The 17,468-nt window shown below is 35.2% G+C and overlaps 4 protein-coding genes and 1 pseudogene across 4 annotated transcripts; 4 read left to right on the top strand and 1 right to left on the bottom strand.

The window, feature by feature from the left end:
• Nucleotides 1–330: 330 nt before the first annotated feature.
• LOC120122718 (probable protein phosphatase 2C 47) lies at nt 331–2,334 on the top strand. The gene is made up of 4 exons (XM_039141832.1): nt 331–929; nt 1,004–1,201; nt 1,355–1,560; nt 1,663–2,334. Exons 1-4 carry the CDS (start codon nt 711–713, stop codon nt 2,216–2,218), a joined length of 1,179 nt encoding a protein of 392 aa, XP_038997763.1. The 5' UTR covers nt 331–710; the 3' UTR covers nt 2,219–2,334.
• Nucleotides 2,335–4,619: 2,285 nt separating this feature from the next.
• On the top strand, nt 4,620–6,329 carry LOC120122566 (amino acid transporter AVT3A-like). Its single transcript, XM_039141702.1, has one exon. It carries the CDS (start codon nt 4,809–4,811, stop codon nt 6,096–6,098), a length of 1,290 nt encoding a protein of 429 aa, XP_038997633.1. The 5' UTR covers nt 4,620–4,808; the 3' UTR covers nt 6,099–6,329.
• Nucleotides 6,330–8,377: 2,048 nt separating this feature from the next.
• Nucleotides 8,378–10,841, top strand: LOC120122565 (SRSF protein kinase 3-like). The gene is made up of 4 exons (XM_039141701.1): nt 8,378–8,673; nt 9,102–9,887; nt 10,352–10,399; nt 10,482–10,841. The coding sequence occupies exons 1-4, from the start codon at nt 8,491–8,493 to the stop codon at nt 10,764–10,766; spliced, it is 1,302 nt and encodes a 433-aa protein (XP_038997632.1). The 5' UTR covers nt 8,378–8,490; the 3' UTR covers nt 10,767–10,841.
• Nucleotides 10,842–12,284: 1,443 nt separating this feature from the next.
• On the bottom strand, nt 12,285–14,604 carry LOC120122564 (annotated as a pseudogene).
• Nucleotides 14,605–15,962: 1,358 nt separating this feature from the next.
• LOC120122563 (DNA mismatch repair protein MLH3-like) lies at nt 15,963–16,978 on the top strand. Its single transcript, XM_039141700.1, has 5 exons — nt 15,963–16,065; nt 16,267–16,409; nt 16,493–16,544; nt 16,643–16,690; nt 16,811–16,978. Exons 2-5 carry the CDS (start codon nt 16,284–16,286, stop codon nt 16,972–16,974), a joined length of 390 nt encoding a protein of 129 aa, XP_038997631.1. The 5' UTR covers nt 15,963–16,065; nt 16,267–16,283; the 3' UTR covers nt 16,975–16,978.
• The last annotated feature ends 490 nt before the right edge of the window (nt 16,979–17,468 follow it).

The raw sequence follows: 17,468 nt of genomic DNA, 5'->3' as shown, positions 1-17,468 counted from the left end.
GCCAAAAAGAACTTGGATCAAAGACGTGTACAACAATAAATATCTTTTCCTTTTTATTTATTTGATAAAAATGAAGCCATGACATTATTGATTCTTTTCAAGGGACATTGATTTCCCAGAATTTCAAAAGCTATCAGTTCCTTTAGCATTGAATACGGTTTGGGTGAATGAGAGAGACGTAGATTGATGATCGAAGTGAAGAAAAATCCAAACCAAGGGAAAGGTCAACGATGAGGAAGTGAAACACGTGTCAAAAGCCCAATTCTCCTTTCAATCTCTGCCTATAATACAGTGCGCAAAACTTGGAATCCCATGAATATATAACAGACGTCGTGTTTCTTCTCTCTCTAAACGGTTCTCCCTTCCCCTTTTCCTACTGCCATGCTTTGGTTTTGCATTTCTTCCTTCTCCTTCTTCCTCTTTCACATTCTAAGCTTTTTCTTTTTCTTCTTTTTTATTTTATCATATTTTCTTCACAATTGATAGGGTGTACCCAACTTGACAAATGGGGCTGCTTTTATTTCCTCACACCAACCAATAAAAGTTTCCACCTTGCTTTTTTGATACCATACGTCTGGGGTGGATTGATTGAATCTTAATTGAAATCCTTGGATCAAGTGCTCGATCGTTCCTCATACAAAATACGGGCTTTGGTGCCTTTTTTCCCCTTTGAAATGACGGGTTAGTGCTCTTTTTTTTGTTTGTTTGTTATGGTGGATTGTGGAGGGAGATCAATGGCTTCAGCAACAGATGTATTTCCTGCAACAAAACTAGAAGGTGGAAGCTTCAAAGGCGGACTCGATTCAATGGCGGACGAAAACGAAGACACGTTGGAGAATATGAGCCAAACCAACGCTGCCAAACCTCCAAGAAGCCTCCCAGTCCCTGCTATGCGCCATTGCACAAGCTCTGCTTGGTTAATCGAAAGGGTTAGCCTCTTTGTTTTTAGTTTTGATGTTCTCTGGTTTTTTCATGTAATAGCTTCTCTTATTGGTCGGTGTAGGAATCGGTTATGGGTGCTGGGGGCTTGAAGTCACCACCATCGAGAGAGGACACTGGATTTCTACCTGTATTCCGTTCAGGAAGCTGTTCCGAGAAGGGACCAAAACAGTATATGGAAGATGAGTATACATGTATCGATGATCTGTTTCAACATCTTGGATCGCCTGCAGACTTTCCTTACGTAGGAGCATTCTATGGGGTGTGTAACTTCTGTTAGGTTAGATTACTTAAATTCAGTACGACCGTTTTATGAAGCACTTGCATGATCATTGTCAGATTTATCTGGCATAATGGCATTAGATTAGACCATATTCTTGGAATGTAGAATTGAGGGTTTCGTTGTTTCCCATAGGTATTTGATGGACATGGTGGTCTCGATGCAGCATCCTTTACCCGAAAGAACATCCTCAACTTCATCATCGAAGACAAAAATTTCGCCACCGCCACAAAAAGGGCAGTTAAGAGTGCTTATGTGAAAGCTGATCATGCACTTGCAGATGCTAAATCTCTCGATAGATCCTCTGGCACCACCGCTTTGACTGCTCTCATTTTGGAAAGGTAACAAAATTACAAACCTAATGCTTAAAACATCTTCCTGCATCGTATGGTTTCGACATTGATATGAACATGTTTAATTTACCTGCGATCGTTTCGTGTCAGGACCATGATCATCGCTAACGCCGGGGATTCTCGAGCTGTATTGGGGAAACGAGGCCGAGCAATCGAGCTGTCCAAAGACCACAAGCCCAACTGTACCTCGGAAAGGTTAAGAATCGAGAAACTAGGTGGTGTGATATACGATGGATACCTGAATGGTCAGCTTTCGGTAGCACGTGCTCTCGGAGACTGGCACATCAAAGGCGCTAAAGGTTCGAAGAGCCCTTTAAGCTGTGAGCCGGAACTGGAAGAAATATTGCTGACAGAAGAAGATGAGTTTCTGATAATGGGGTGCGATGGACTTTGGGATGTGATGAGTAGCCAATGTGCCGTAACAATGGTGCGGAAGGGGCTGATGCAGCATAACGATCCGGAGAGGTGCTCGAGAGCGCTTGTGAAGGAGGCGCTGCAACGCAACACGTGCGATAATCTAACCGTCGTTGTCGTCTGCTTCTTGCCGGATCCACCTCCGAAGATCGAAATCCCGAGATCGTATAAGAGGAGGAGTATATCAGCAGAAGGGCTGGATCTCCTCAAGGGTGTTTTGAACAACGAATGATTTGAGTGGTGAAGAATTGCCTGTATCTCGTACAAAAGAAGGCAGAAAACAATGGAGTTCAAACTAATTGGAGAGCCATTTTTTTTCTGAATAACAACTGATCCCTCCACCCTGGATATCTGGTACACAATTTGCTTTTGTTTCTTGTTTTTATTAAAAATATATTTTTGAGGCAGTAACGTATGAGTTGCAGCCCGAAACTAGTAATAAGTTTCCCCGGGCAACCTCATGTTGGATTCGGGGGTTTTTGGATTGTAACAATTTATTTACTATTAGACACATGGACAACATGTTTACTTCAAAGTAAATATCATAAATTCTGAGGTTGAGATCGGTCATGATTAATTGCTTCCTATTACTGTTGTGCCATATATTTTACGGATACAAATAAATCGTGATAAATAAATAAACATAAATAAAAGTGAGTTTAATTTTTTTATATTCACGAATAAATATAACGAAAAATCATATATAAGATGCAGTTTAGCGTATCATAGATCGACGGAACATCGTATATTCGTACTATATTTCATTATAGTTATTTGTAAATCATATTATGTGGTGAATTCTTGCGTTCTCAAGGAACACGACCATTGTATGATAGAATGAGGATTAAGAAGTCAGTTTTTAGTGAAAAACAAGACTTAGGTATCAATATTGTATTTTAAAATATCAATATATATTCTTAAATTTAATATTTTGTAAAGAAATTTACTGGTCAAGAGTAAAAATATTATTATTAAATCTGGAGTATATGCAAGTGGTTTATATTCAAGGTTCATATAAAAGATCATTTTTGTTTTATATTTTTAAGAGAATTTAACTCTCACTATTTTTTTGTTAAAATAATTGTATTAAATGAAAATTATTAGTTCACTAATGATTAATATTTATTTCTGACGTAGTATTTTTATATGTGTATAATTGATGATATAACACATATTACGTTATTACTTTAGATGATATTTGCATCAACTCTAGTTGATATGATATATGACATATCATCATCTTGAATGATATGACACATATCATATTATGATGATAAATTATATAATATGTGATCATTTTGGTAACATAATCATGTTACGTCATTATTTTGAGTGACGTGACACATCTATATTATCAATTAAAATATGTGAAAATATTATATTAGTAATATGTGTTGACCATTAATTAGTTAATCGTTTTCATCTAACATGAGTTATTTAACAAAAAAAAGAAACGTTAGAATTAAAATATTAAAAAAAATATCAAAGTAATCATTTGTATAATATTTAAAAATTAATTTATCATTATATTTTTTATTTTTAAATTTGAATGACAATATTTTATCAACAAGAATAAATATTCATTCCTAAAAATCAATTGTCTAAATTTTCTTAAATTGTCTAAAAAAGAAGGTTATCATACTTTAAACTTAAATCCTAATCCAAAAACGAATTTAAAGCTCTTACCTTTGAGCTTGAGAATGAAGTTGGAGAAAAGATGAGATAAATGCTCATCTTTCCCACTTTAAAACCCCAAATATAAGCAAATGGTAAAGTTACATATTAAGTCCCTGTCGTTCCTTCTTCTAATAAACCCCAGCTTTTATGTCAGTCTCTGTCTCTTCACGAATTGAACTTAATTCTTTATCTTCCATTCTTGACGCAGCAACTAAAGAATAAAATAATAGTGCTAAAAACCATCAAGTGATTGTTCTTAAAAAATCTCAGTATTTATCTCAAGTTCAAAATATGAATTTTTTGGTCATTACAATTTTAATAAAAAAAAATTCTTGCCTTGTGAAAAAGTATGTCCTTCCCAACATTGCAGTTTAGCCAAAATATTTTTCTTTAATAACAGCTACTACTTCACAATTAGTCTTCCCCCGTTGTAGAGAAATCGAATAAGGAGAATTTCATAAGCGCTTGTGGATTTTAAAATTCATCTTTCCGGATCCTGGTTCTTAAATTTATCTGTAAGTATACATTACGTATACGCCACAAAACCAAAACAAAATAATTTAACAGGAAGAACAAACTGGAAAGTACTAGCAGGAAGCACAATATCTTATGAATATGAGCCTTATTCGAAAAAGAATGGAGAAAAATATGGGGTAGTTGAGTTTGATTTGGTGGAACATTCCTGTCCGCAAAGAAAGACAATATTGTCTCAATCAAATGGTCCACAAAGAGGATGGTGATGACAGCATCGGCATCCGTAGAAGCCAATTATTGGGCTTAAGCGGCAAACTGACAGTGGTCGCCGACTGACTTGTTCTTATCACTTTCCTTTGCGTGTTTAACTTCAACTTGTCTATAAATTTTCAACCTTTAACTGTTGAAGATATTTTAGATAGGTGGCTTGGCTTATCCCATCTCAAAGTCCTCTCTTCATTTCATCCCATGTGCATACTTTTTCAATTCAAGTAAACGACAAAAGAAACCAGAAGAAAATATCTTATCCTCCCCCTCCCCCACCTTTTTATTTGACGATGTGTGTTCTTTCTCTGCAGAATGCAGATTGTGAAGTGATAGTATCAATCCCCGTTTAGATCTCTCAAAAAAACCCATCAATTTGTAGTATTGTTTTCCAGATAATTCCAGATATGGGGTTTGATAAAGAAGCGAGCTCGTCGTCGCATGTGCTGAAAGTGCCAGCCCTCCCGAGAGAAGACACCCCTCTGTTGGGCCAGCCACGCCACCTCTCTTCTCAGTCAAAGACCTTTGCAAATGTCTTCATAGCCATAGTCGGAGCAGGCGTCCTCGGCCTTCCGTACACCTTCAAGAAAACAGGATGGCTCATGGGCTCCCTCATGCTCTTCTCCGTCGCTATTCTAGCCTATCACTGTATGATGCTTTTGGTTTTCACTCGCCGCAAACTGGAGTCCCTCCATGGCTTCTCCAAGATAAGCTCTTTCGGTGATCTCGGCTTCGAGGTTTGTGGCCCCCTCGGCCGCTTCGCAGTTGATATAATGATAGTTCTTGCACAGGCTGGCTTCTGTGTTAGTTACCTCATCTTCATTGCCAACACTTTAGCTTATGTTTTCAATGCCGATGACGATAACAACCAGGCACGTATTCTCGGGCTCACTCCCAAGACTTTGTATCTGTGGGCTTGTTTTCCATTCCAGTTAGGTTTGAATTCGATTGCAACGTTGACTCATTTGGCCCCTTTGAGTATCTTTGCCGATGTGGTGGACCTTGCGGCTGTCGGGGTGGTGATGGTGGAGGATGTATTTGTTTTCTTGAAGAACATGCCGGAGTTGAAGGCTTTTGGTGGTTTCTCCGTATTCTTTTACGGCCTGGGCGTGGCTGTTTACTCTTTTGAAGGAGTGGGAATGATATTGCCATTGGAATTAGAGGCTAAATACAAAGACAAGTTCGGGAAAGTATTGGCCTTTTGCATGGCATTCATTACATTGTTGTACGGTGCATTCGGGCTATTGGGATACATGGCTTTTGGTGAAGAGACCAAAGATATAATCACCACCAACCTGGGAGCAGGATTAATAAGCACCCTGGTGCAGTTGGGTCTGTGTATCAACCTGTTCATTACGTTCCCGTTGATGATGAACCCGGTTTACGAGGTAGTAGAGAGGCGGTTGTGTGACGGTAGATACTGCTTGTGGCTGAGGTGGGCGGTAGTTCTGGGAGTGAGCTTGGTGGCTCTGCTGGTCCCCAATTTCGCAGATTTCTTGTCACTTGTGGGGAGTAGTGTCTGCTGTACTCTGGGGTTTGTTTTGCCTGCTTTGTTTCATTTTTTGGTGTTCAAGGGTGAGTTGGGGTGGGATGGAGTGCTTTTGGATGCGGTCATTGTGGTTGTAGGTGTGATCATGGGAATCTCTGGAACCTGGTCTTCCCTCATCGAGATATTTGCGTCCAACTCCAAAGCCTGATTTCTTTCTTTCCTTTTTTCCCCCTCTCTTCTTGAGGTATGGTGGGATAGGGACATATTAGCGACTGTTAATACCGATGATCGAGGAGAAAGAAATAAAACTTTACCATGTGTGTTTGCCACATTACACAACACTGCAACAACTAATAGTATGACAGAAGATAGTAACCTATATTTATCCTCCTATAATTAAGCATCAACCACACACCATATATATATTTGCACAGCTTTCACAAGTCTGTCATATTTATCTACCGGTCTTATCTTATTTACCTTGACAGATAAACTTGTATAGTAAGTTTTAGGGTAAATTATACGTTTACTATCTAAATAATTAGTTTTTTTTAGTATTTAAATTTTTAATTTTTAAAATTATATTTAATATTTAGATTTGATTTTAAAAATTTAATACGTTTAGTATTTAAACTGTTAGTTTAATATATAATTTTTTATTTTTTTAAAAAATTTAAATATAATTTAAATATAAACGTGTTTTGATATCTAAAGTTTTATTTTTTTTAACATTTAAGTTTTGATATTGAAAATGAAATAAAAATTAAATTTCAAGTATAATTTTAATTTTTTTTTTTGAAAATTTAAGTATTAAAATAAATTAAATTTGATAATTTAAATAATAGTTTTAACCTAAGTTTTATTGTTTAAACATTAGCGGTATTACTTTCATAATTAGTTGAGCAGAAACAACTAATCATGTAATTGAAGATGAAGCATTAAGTGGTAGATGAAACTACGTCCTCCAAATCCAAGACAAACATCACTCCAGTGTATTTTTTAATTTTACATATATTTAGATTATTAGATGAATGTAAATAAATTGATGAAAAATAATAATAAAAAATAAGAATATATTCACTGAAAAAAATAAGTTTATCATCTTTTAAGATACTTATTTTAGTCGCTCAAAAAATCAACTTTGCTTAATTAATGTCAATTTTTTTTCTAGTCACTCGAGTGTTAAATTTCTATCGAATTTACTCAAATTTTAATATTCAAATCAAATCAAATTTATTAAATAATTTTTTTGAAAGTTACAATATATATTAATTTAACCGTAAATAGTATTTGAAATTGTAATGCATAACTTGGGTAATTTTTGCCCAAAATATAACTTTGAAAAAAAGCCCCGTGTTAGGCGTTGAGAAAATTATTTTTCAATTAGTGTGAATGTTACAGTATACATCAAAAGAAATTTGAACGATGAAGACTTTGAAAATACGTTTGGACGTCTTCTCCCAAGTTGCATGCATGCCTAAAAGTTGATAAATATATAATTTTGCTAAATATGTCGAATGATCCGTGCATCTTTTCAAAATCATCATGTCGTCCGAACATCGTCTTGAAAATTATTTTTTCAATTAATGTGTGCTATAGTGCACATCAGAAGACGTCAGAAGAACACGATGTCTTCTCTTAAGCTATGTGCATACCCGAAAGCTGATAAAGCTACAGTCTTGACAAGTTGCAAAATGATTTGTGAATCTTCCTAAAATTGTCGTACCAATCGGACGCCTTCCGACATGCACTATAACATCTACCCTAAAGAAAATAATTTTTCTAACATCCTATGCGACATAAATTTTTTCTGCCATATTATCTAACCAAATTTACCCTTAATTTGATTAATTCAAAATTTTAATTTATTTATTTTTTGTTTCCCATGGGCTTGGATAGAAGAAACGAAATCCCTGATGATGAAAACCAATTACGAATTACTCAAAGCCCAAGCCCGAGATCTCCTCTTTATCCTATATACTAGTCGATAGTACACCTAGAGATGCATGCATGGCAACATGGCCACGCTCCTTTCTTCCATTAACAAAACAAAATAAGCTGTAGTTAGTCAAACACACCAAAGCCAAGAAGGAGAGGCTAAACTAATATATAAATATACATATGCGAGCAAAATCAAGGTCAAATATCGAGAAATTAAATTATTAAACTTAAAAAATATAAAAAATATAAATATTTAAATTTAAAACTTAAAAATAATATCTGATTTATTTCATATTTAAATTTATAAAATATAAATATAATTGATAGAAACATGGGGGAGGTGCAGCAGTGACGGCGGCACCCCAAAGACGAGGCGGGACACCTGGTGCATGCTTGGCACTGTTTCTATTCAAAGCCACACACATCAGCGCACCCCCCCCCCCGGCCCAAAAAAAGAAAAGTAACCAACAACAAACGAGGCGCAAAGGAAAAGTTAAAAAATAAAAAGGAAAATAAAGAAGACTCATCGCCAAATATATAAACAAAACTACCCCCCAACAGTAAACGATAAACACAAATTCCGTTTTTTCGTTAATTTCTTTCCCCCAAAACACACAGGAGAAAATCAAGGGTGTGTCTCATCGGATCACTCTGCCGATATGTCCTGTTCTTCATCATCCGGCTCCGAGGAAGAAGACGAGGGAATCGACTCTTACAGGAAAGGAGGGTACCATGCCGTGCGGATCGGCGATCCATTCGCCTCCGGTCGTTATATCGCCCAGAGGAAGCTTGGATGGGGCCAGTTCTCCACCGTTTGGCTCGCTTACGATACTCAATCCTCTGTACGTTCCCTCTTTTCCTTCATTTCTATACCTTTCTTCACCAATTCGTATGATATGAATTCATGCTTTTATGATCTGAGTCTTCCTTTATAGAACCTCTACGGCATTATTATCCGTTTTACTTCATCTTTCTCGTTTATTGAGATGGCGATCACCGCTTAGATACTTTAGTATATGTATATGGTCAAATGAAATATAAAATAATAATCAGGGTGATTGGACCTTAAGAAAAAAGAAACCTGATCTTGAATCTGAATAGTGTTTTATGTACAAGTTGGGAAAATCTTTATGCTGCCTCTTGATGAAAGAAGTTGGTTCTTTGAAAATTTATTTTCTTAGAATTGATCCTTATGATTGAGGATAAAACTTGTTGCATAAGAAGAGGGTATCATTGTATTAAATCTAAACCATTTTCTCTTTTAATCCAGAAATATGTTGCTCTAAAGATTCAGAAGAGCGCACAACAGTTTGCTCAAGCTGCACTTCACGAGATTGAAGTCATTCGTTCTATTGCTGATGGAGACCCTTCAAACTCCAAGTGCGTGGTGCGCCTGATCGATCATTTTAAGCACACTGGCCCGAACGGCCAACATTTGTGCATGGTCCTTGAATTCCTTGGTGATAGCTTACTTCAATTAATCAGGTTTAACCGTTACAAAGGGCTTGAATTGAATAAAGTTAGGGAGATCTGCAAATGTGTTCTGATAGCTCTGGATTTCTTGCATAGGGAGCTTGGTATAATCCACACTGACCTAAAACCTGAAAATGTTCTTCTCCTTTCCACAATTGATCCACCCAAGGATCCAATTAGATCTGGTCTTACTCCAATCCTTGAAAGGCCTGAGGGGGGCACCCTAAATGGCGGATCTACCATGAACACCATTGAGAAAAAGTTGAAACAGAGGGCAAGACGGGCAATTGCTAATATATCTAGTAGAAGAGGTTCAATGGGAGGAGAAGCTCTAAAACCTGCAAGATGTCTTGATGGGATTGATATGAGGTGCAAGGTTGTGGACTTTGGAAATGCATGTTGGGCTGACAAACGATTTGCAGAAGAAATTCAAACAAGGCAGTATAGAGCTCCTGAGGTCATACTTCAATCTGGGTATTCCTTTTCCGTTGATATGTGGTCATTTGCTTGCATAGCCTTTGAGCTTGCTACTGGTGACATGATGTTTGCTCCTAATACCGGAGAAGGTTTTAGTGAAGACGAGGTACAGCTGTTCTATTCATCACAGTTTCGGAAATGTCTTTCCTTGTCCTATTTTTGCAGGTTCTTTGTTTGGAAATGAGAATAGAGCAACACAAAAATGAAAAAGATGTGTTCTATTTTAATAACATGATGCTTGATTAGGATTATCTAGTTATATTTTCTGGTTGTCATACCAGAAAAGAGCTATAAAAAGAACTACTCCGAGTATAACCCAGGCTTGGTCATCACAATTATGTTGTTATATGTATACAAACATAGAGATATATTATGAGTGTGTCCTGGTTCTAAATTTGGTTATTTCTCTGATTAGCATACTATATATATATATATATATATATATATATGCCTACTGTTTCATCATCGTCATAATCATTTGTTTGTTTATGGGTTGTTTTAGTAATAATGACCTTTTAGATAGAAGAGTGATAAAGGGCCACTGGGAATAACATTTTCGGTTGCTTCCAGGATCACCTAGCTCTTATGATGGAAATTCTTGGAAAGATGCCACGGAAGGTAAAATAATTTATATATTAACGTCCTTTCCAATTTAGAAAGATGTGATTCAAATGTTAATTCTTTGCATGTGTAAGCACAGATTGCTGTTGGAGGAGCTCGATCAAAGGATTTTTTTGACAGGCATGGGGATCTGAAGAGGATTCGAAGACTGAAGTACTTGCCACTCGATCGAGTGTTGGTGAATAAATACAAATTTACCGATACTGATGCTCGTGAATTTATGGAGTTTCTTTCCCCACTTCTTGAATTTTCACCAGAAAAGCGACCAAGTGCGCAGCAGTGTCTGCAACACCCATGGCTAAATCTGAGGAGCTCAGATGGTCAATCTAAGGTGGATGCTGGAATGAACAAACTTAAGATTTAAGGTGGGAAAGTGAAGAAGGAATTAAAGATCCCTCCCCCCACCTGTACGACTTTTTTTTTTGGTTAACAAAAGTAATAACTGTTGCACACACGAGTGTTTAACTGCGATGACTGAATGTGTTTGTTCAAATTGTCACTTTAAGCTAATTTATTAGGAAATTTTATTACCACTCTGCTATGAATCACATGTATGTGTTAAAACTGTCGAATGAATCCTTTCTCTTTGATGTGTGCTTCTCATTGTCCTCGTCGAAGAAAGTGGTGCTTATAAGGTTGTGTTTGTTTTAAGTATTTAAATTTTAATAATTTAGTTTTTTCGATGTTTAGTCAGATAAATGAATTTAATCAATATAACTATTAACTACAGATAAAAAAATATAATGATTTCTTATAAAATAACTTATCTCCTTTCATTTTATCGTCATTGCTTTCTTTTCGATGCTTTTCGAATCTATCATCGACGTTCAAGTAAATTTATTATCAGATAAAGTATAAGGTTTGAGTTTCATTGATTTCTTTGTTTTTTTTTTTCATCCTCTACTCTTGAATTCTCTCTTTTATGGTCACCAGTCTTCCTAATTTGTTTATTTTCTTTTTAATTTTTTTTCCTCTTGCCATTCGTCAAAATTTTATAATATATCAATATTTTTTATAACAATATAAATTAATTTTACAATAAGTATTTTTCCTTCAAACTTCATGTTGAAGGTATAGTTGAAGAACCAAGTTTTTTTAGTATATCAATCTTTATATAAGATTTATTTAATACTTATTTATACTAACATAATTTCTTTTTCCTAATTTTTTATTAAACAGTGTTGTTGATTTACATACCATCATTCGAATACCAGAAAATGATTTTTTTTTAAATATAATTTATTTTCCAAAATCTGTTTTATGAAACAAGCCTCAAGTTTTAAAGAGCAACCTATAAGAATGCTGGTTTCAACTTTACATGGCATTTAAAATTAAACTTAAGCTTGATAACAAACAAGGTCCTAACTCCTAAATGGAAAGATCATCAATACAAACTACCGAGTTCATCCACCACTGCTCACATTTTACTATCGACACAAACCAATACGCATAACTGTCAGCCTCCTTCCTCTCTCTCTTTCTCAATATGTCAGTATACACAACACACTTATCCAAATATCCTTCTCCATTTTTGGTATAACCTCCAGCATTAAAAAATATGCACCCCGCATTACCACACCCCAGCAACTTTCAGCGGGTCCTAGATGAACTACAGACAAAGTTTTCTCAATTCATCAAAAAGTTTAAACCACGACATTGAGAAAAAAATGCAAATCCTTTGTTGACGAACGATGAAATCAATCACTGTCCTTTAAAGAGGGGCCATTATTAGATGATCGCTTGCTAGGTCAATGTGCATATATGTTTCAGCAACATCAACTTCAACGTGTTTCTGTATCCATCAATGATGCATCTTATAAACAACAAAAGGAATTTCATACAACCATGAAAGGAAAATAGATAGGGGAGAAGGGGAAAAAAATGAATCAAATGCTGAAATAACAATACCAAGGGTATTAAAGTTTTAGTACATGTAGCATCATCCAAAGAAAGCAGGATGAATAAGCAAAAATGAAAGAAAGAAAGAAAGGAGCTATCTAAACTTATTGCATTCCTCTTCATCTCAAATCCAAATATTGCTATCATTCTATGCAGCAATCACTATTAGTAAAGTGTAGAGGCAAGCAACTGAACATTCAGATATACACTCTGTCAATTCAACTTCCTTACAAAAGCAGTAATGAGTAAAGAGATAAATGGGTAAAGTCGTACCTAATAACCTATAAAAGAGAATTACGAATCCTACCTCAGCTATTAACTTCAATCATTGAAGCCATCTGTTACAAGAACAGGATTTGGACATTATGATTGCATGACTTTGCTTTGTTTGATACATGCAGGGACCTTGAAATCCTGGCATTTCCGCATTGATGAACCTTCAATTGAAATAACACCATCATTGGAGGGTTCCAAGGTAAAATAGGTCTTAACAGCAGCAGTTGAATTATCCATGTTCTTTTCGGTCAATGGAGAGCCCTTACTAATAATGTCTTCCTTTGGATTCACTCGATCCCTAAAGGAACAAATGCTCAGGGGCAGTCTCTTTAGCTTCATTCTTCCCCTCCTTTTACCTGGGGTTACTTCCTCAAAAGCCTTTTCCTTCGAATGGCTTGATTTTGCTTCGCCATTATCCAACTCTGATTGCCCAGATTTTTCATATTTAGCATCCTTTGCCTCTGCTTTAACAGATTCCTCCATGGAGTCCTCAGAATCAATTTCGCCTGCTATAGTACCTCCATTGTATGTAGAAGACGGGCTACCACCCAATACTATACCTCCATTGGAAGCTTTTGTTTTCTCAAGAGTTGGCATTATCTTAGGTCTCTTATGTTTATGACCTCTCCATTCAGAAGGTGAATTCTTTGAGATTCTTAGGGAACTGTTGATGGCTTGGTGCAATTTCCGGGCTAACTCTTCATCTGTTCTAGGACTCTCAATCGGCTCGTGTTTTTTGTACAGAGTTGAACAGGGACATGTTTCTTGAGCTTATTCTTTTTTAGGCGTCTGCCTCTGTCTTCAGAAAATTTTGCTACCATGTCCAATGCAATCTTAGCTGCAGCAACAGCTTTAGTGGCAATTGCAGCCTTCTCCTCTGCAGCAGCTCTGGCAACCACTGCAGCTTTAGCAGCAGAGGTAGCGGCTGCTCTTGAGGCCTCCAAAATCTCCTCAGGAGAAAGATTTGGGTTGTACAAATGAGAACTCATCAATAGATTCTTAAGATGGGCATTAACATCGCTTGACAAAGTAGAAGGTGAAGGTGAAGGTGAAGGTGAAGGTGGAGGTGGAGGTGGAGGAGATGAAGAGGAAGAAGCAACCGTAAGCTGATCTGAAGCACCACTGGCATTAGAAGCCTGTTTCTTAAATCCCGCCAGAAGCCGTTTCCGAGGAGGCAGGAGGACATCGGCATCCAAGTGATTGATGTCACAACTGTTAGCCTCCATCAACATCCCTTCTCCAATTTATCAAAATCTGAAACATCAAAGAAGAAGTAATTGTCTATATAGATAATCTGAACCTTTTGATCACATCCACGCGAAAACATCAATAATCATAGATTTCAGATATTAAATAGTAAACAAAACCCAGAACAATATCTGAATTCTCAGCGCAGTCATAGTAATAGTAAATATCCATCAAACTTAGAAAGAAAAACGTACAGATTTGGAAAATAGCATAAATTCAAGCGGCTCTAGTACATAAATCGGAATTGAAAGATGTTTCACGTGCCGTAAATGACACAAAGAACGAGAGTTTGAAAACCCTACCGGCAAATTCGGTTATATAAGACCTTCCGGTTTAAATAAAAAGAATAATAAGATACGAAGTCAACAAAAAGATGATCATGCAATGAAAAAAGGAATTGCCAAGTTTAAAGATTATATCGGGAAACAGATGGTACGGATGAGAGCAACAAAACTAAAACGTTAAAAAAAACAGGGCGATCGATAAAAGGATAAGAGAGAATTACATGAAGGTCAAGCGAAAAATGCAAAGCAGAAGCTTTGATTGAATGGAATGGTGAGATGCAAATAAAGACAGAGTGAATTACAAAAGAAAAAAAAGAAGATGGAATTTTGATTCAATACCTGATCATTATGCGGGGGTTTGCAGCTTGGTTGGTGTCACAGAGAAAGAGTTTGTTTGGATTGGATTGCAAAATGAGAGATGATTTAAGAGACTTGAGAAGAAGGAAAATTAGGGTTTTTTTTTTGTTGGTTGATATTTTTATTTATATTAAATTATAATAATATAGGGTATACACTTGTGTTTGTTTTGGAGATGAGAGCGAGAGCGAGAGAGGGGGTCCAGTGTAGGAAATAAGGAAAAAGGAAAAAGGAAAAGGAAAACCGAAGATCTCGTGTCGTCTTACTAAGTATTATGTTAATAGAAAAACTAATTCAAATTAGAAGAAAACTACATATTTAGTATTTCAACTATTACTTTTATTTTTTTATCACTCATTTATTGTTTTTTTTTTAAATCATAACTAGTGTTATGTTTTAGTTTTAGGGGGCTGTTTGTTTACTTCAGAATGATTAAGTGCTGAATGATTCAGAGGCTCTGTATGAATTAGCTCTGAATGTGACATGTTGTTTGATAATGACTCTGAATCATTCAGAATGTACTTCCGTGTTGAATCATTTAGCATTGTTTTGCTGAATTAGTCAGCACTGTATCATTCAGAGGTGTGAAACAAACGCGTTGAATGCTGAACGGTTCAACATTCAGCGCTGAATGATTCCATTAAGAGACAAACAAACAACCCCGTAGTTTTATTTTAGTCACTCTTCGTTAAAAAATTAATATAACAGTTGACATGACTTTTTAAAAAAATTTCAATGATAACATGACATATCTTATGCTAACATGCCAGTATCACCGTTAACTTTGAATGACGAGTGATCAAAATAAAAACAAAATGTGATGTTACATATAATTTTGAAATAAAAAAAAATTGGGTGAGTAAAACAGAACAAAAGTGATAGTTGAGGCACCAAACAAAATAGTTAAACCTAAATTAAATAACAGTGATATTTTATGGTCTAACTCTGTTTTTAGTCCTTGTACTCTTTATACATTTAAAATTTAATCTTTTTACTTTTAATCTCTGTAATGTTTTAGCCATATTTAATCTTTTTACAGTAATATTGAATTTCAATCGATAATACTGATAAAATATTTTCATTAAATTAGGTTATGGGATATTTTTAATATAAAATTATCTAATATGTATTACATACTTGAAAGATCGAATAATAAATTTTTTTTATATAAGATAATTTTTTTATTCTTAATATGATATTATAAGATTTTTCAACATTGTTTTAAATAAGTAAAATAAAAGTTAATGATTTTCTTATAATACTTTTATGCAGATTTAAATTTTCCAAGTAATCATTTAAAAAAAAAATTATATAATTCAATTTAACAAAAAATATTTGATGATATTATTAGTTAGACTTCTAGTATTAAATCAAACAATAGATAGATTAAATTCATGAAAATAGACTAAATTTTAAATACGTAAAGAGTATGTGGACTGGAAGCAAAATTAGACCTTACTTATTTAACTAATGGTGTACCCCGGCCCACGACAGTTCCAAACTGAAAAGTCAATTGCGGGAAGAACAGGGGAAAGAAACTGAAATGCGAAACCAATGCAATAAACCCTAAACCTTATTCTCAACTTAGCCTTAGCTCAGGTGAGATGATATTGAAATCAACTTATTGAATGTAGCTTATGAGATTTTGTTTTCTCCGCAATAGAACTGCTTATCATTTTCCTTTATGAAAGGCTTTCCCAACCCAAATTTGTTGCCAATTCCTTGTTTAGGCACTCCTTGTTTTTGTGAATTTAAAGCGGATTGGGTTTGATGCGAATATTTGTGTAAATTTTCATATAAGCTAGATCACGCTTGTAATGGGGAGCATTAAGCCCTTGCCAGAGGCTGTTCGCGCTATAGTGCGTTCTGCCAGTATATTGTTTGACCTCACTAGGGTTGTGGAGGAGCTCATTTTCAATAGCCTCGATGATGATGCATCAAAGGTATTAAATTTCAACAACTAACTCATAAATAATCTATGATAAGAACTTTGTGTTGAAAGAGTAGTTGTTTCTTTGTCATTTAGGTGTCAGTCTTTCTAAGTGTTGGGAGCGGCTATGTCAAAGTGGTCGATGATGGTAAACACTATCATGCCTTTCGTTGCTGAATCATTCAACTAATTGTCACTTCCATCCGGGTTTCATGCTTGATTTTTCTGTTGCTTATATTCTTTCAGGATCTGGTATATCTCGGGATGAATTGGTGTTACTGGGAGAAAGATATGGTTAGCTTCGTAGTATATTTGTTCATGCTTCCTTTTATTTCATGTATTTTCTCTAATGCTCTCAACTTGTTTTCTCACTAATTCACAGTGATTGTTTCATTTCTCTTTGTGCATTGCCAGTAACGTCAAAGCTTTCCCATCTGAATGATTTGGATGCTGGTAGCAGCGGCTTTGGTTTTAGGGGAGAAACATTGGCATCTATATCTGATGTAGCTTTGGTAGAAATAGTAACAAAAGCTTATGGAAGACCAAATGGATATCGCAAGGTCATTAAGGTGTCGTAACCGGTTTTTGCACGGGCACGAAATTTTTTTACTTGACGGGAAAAATAAATGAATAAATAAATGATTTTGAAAATATTTTGGGAGTCACCATTGACCTTTTTGGGTTAAGTAGGTCAAATATCTAAAAATAATCTTTTAAAATAGTTTTTAAGAAAACATGATTTAAAAGATAAACTGATCTGCGTATAACAAAAAAAAATTTAGTAAATAAGGGATTCGTGATCGATTACATTTAGGGAAGGATTAACACCCCTATAACGCCCAAAATTAATACTCATTAATTATAAATTGTCTCTATTATTTTAAATATTCAAAGATATATTTAATTTATAATTCTGTTATTTCAAATTTATTATTATAATTTTAAGAAAATCTATTAATTTATATATATATATATATAAGATGTTTATTTATTCAGAAATATCAGAAAAGTGCTTCTAAATGCTTTAAGACAACTCTTTTCTTTATATTAAAAAATAAATAAATATTAATAA

Source organism: Hibiscus syriacus, unplaced genomic scaffold, assembly GCF_006381635.1.
Source record: "Hibiscus syriacus cultivar Baekdansim isolate YM2019G1 unplaced genomic scaffold, ASM638163v2 tig00110387_pilon, whole genome shotgun sequence".
NCBI lineage: Eukaryota > Viridiplantae > Streptophyta > Magnoliopsida > Malvales > Malvaceae > Hibiscus > Hibiscus syriacus.
Note: the sequence above shows the minus strand (reverse complement) of the source record. Positions and strands in the feature narration are given on the sequence as shown.

Coding starts and splice junctions, on each gene's coding strand:
- LOC120122563 (XM_039141700.1), top strand. CDS start 16,284: ATGGGGAGCATTAAGCCCTTGCCAGAGGCTGTTCGCGCTATAGTGCGT. Junction 16,410..16,492: donor TCGATGATGATGCATCAAAG/GTATTAAATTTC, acceptor TTTGTCATTTAG/GTGTCAGTCTTTCTAAGTGT. Junction 16,545..16,642: donor TGTCAAAGTGGTCGATGATG/GTAAACACTATC, acceptor ATATTCTTTCAG/GATCTGGTATATCTCGGGAT.
- LOC120122718 (XM_039141832.1), top strand. CDS start 711: ATGGTGGATTGTGGAGGGAGATCAATGGCTTCAGCAACAGATGTATTT. Junction 1,202..1,354: donor ACGTAGGAGCATTCTATGGG/GTGTGTAACTTC, acceptor TGTTTCCCATAG/GTATTTGATGGACATGGTGG. Junction 1,561..1,662: donor ACTGCTCTCATTTTGGAAAG/GTAACAAAATTA, acceptor GTTTCGTGTCAG/GACCATGATCATCGCTAACG.
- LOC120122565 (XM_039141701.1), top strand. CDS start 8,491: ATGTCCTGTTCTTCATCATCCGGCTCCGAGGAAGAAGACGAGGGAATC. Junction 8,674..9,101: donor CTTACGATACTCAATCCTCT/GTACGTTCCCTC, acceptor CTTTTAATCCAG/AAATATGTTGCTCTAAAGAT. Junction 9,888..10,351: donor AAGGTTTTAGTGAAGACGAG/GTACAGCTGTTC, acceptor GGTTGCTTCCAG/GATCACCTAGCTCTTATGAT.
- LOC120122566 (XM_039141702.1), top strand. CDS start 4,809: ATGGGGTTTGATAAAGAAGCGAGCTCGTCGTCGCATGTGCTGAAAGTG.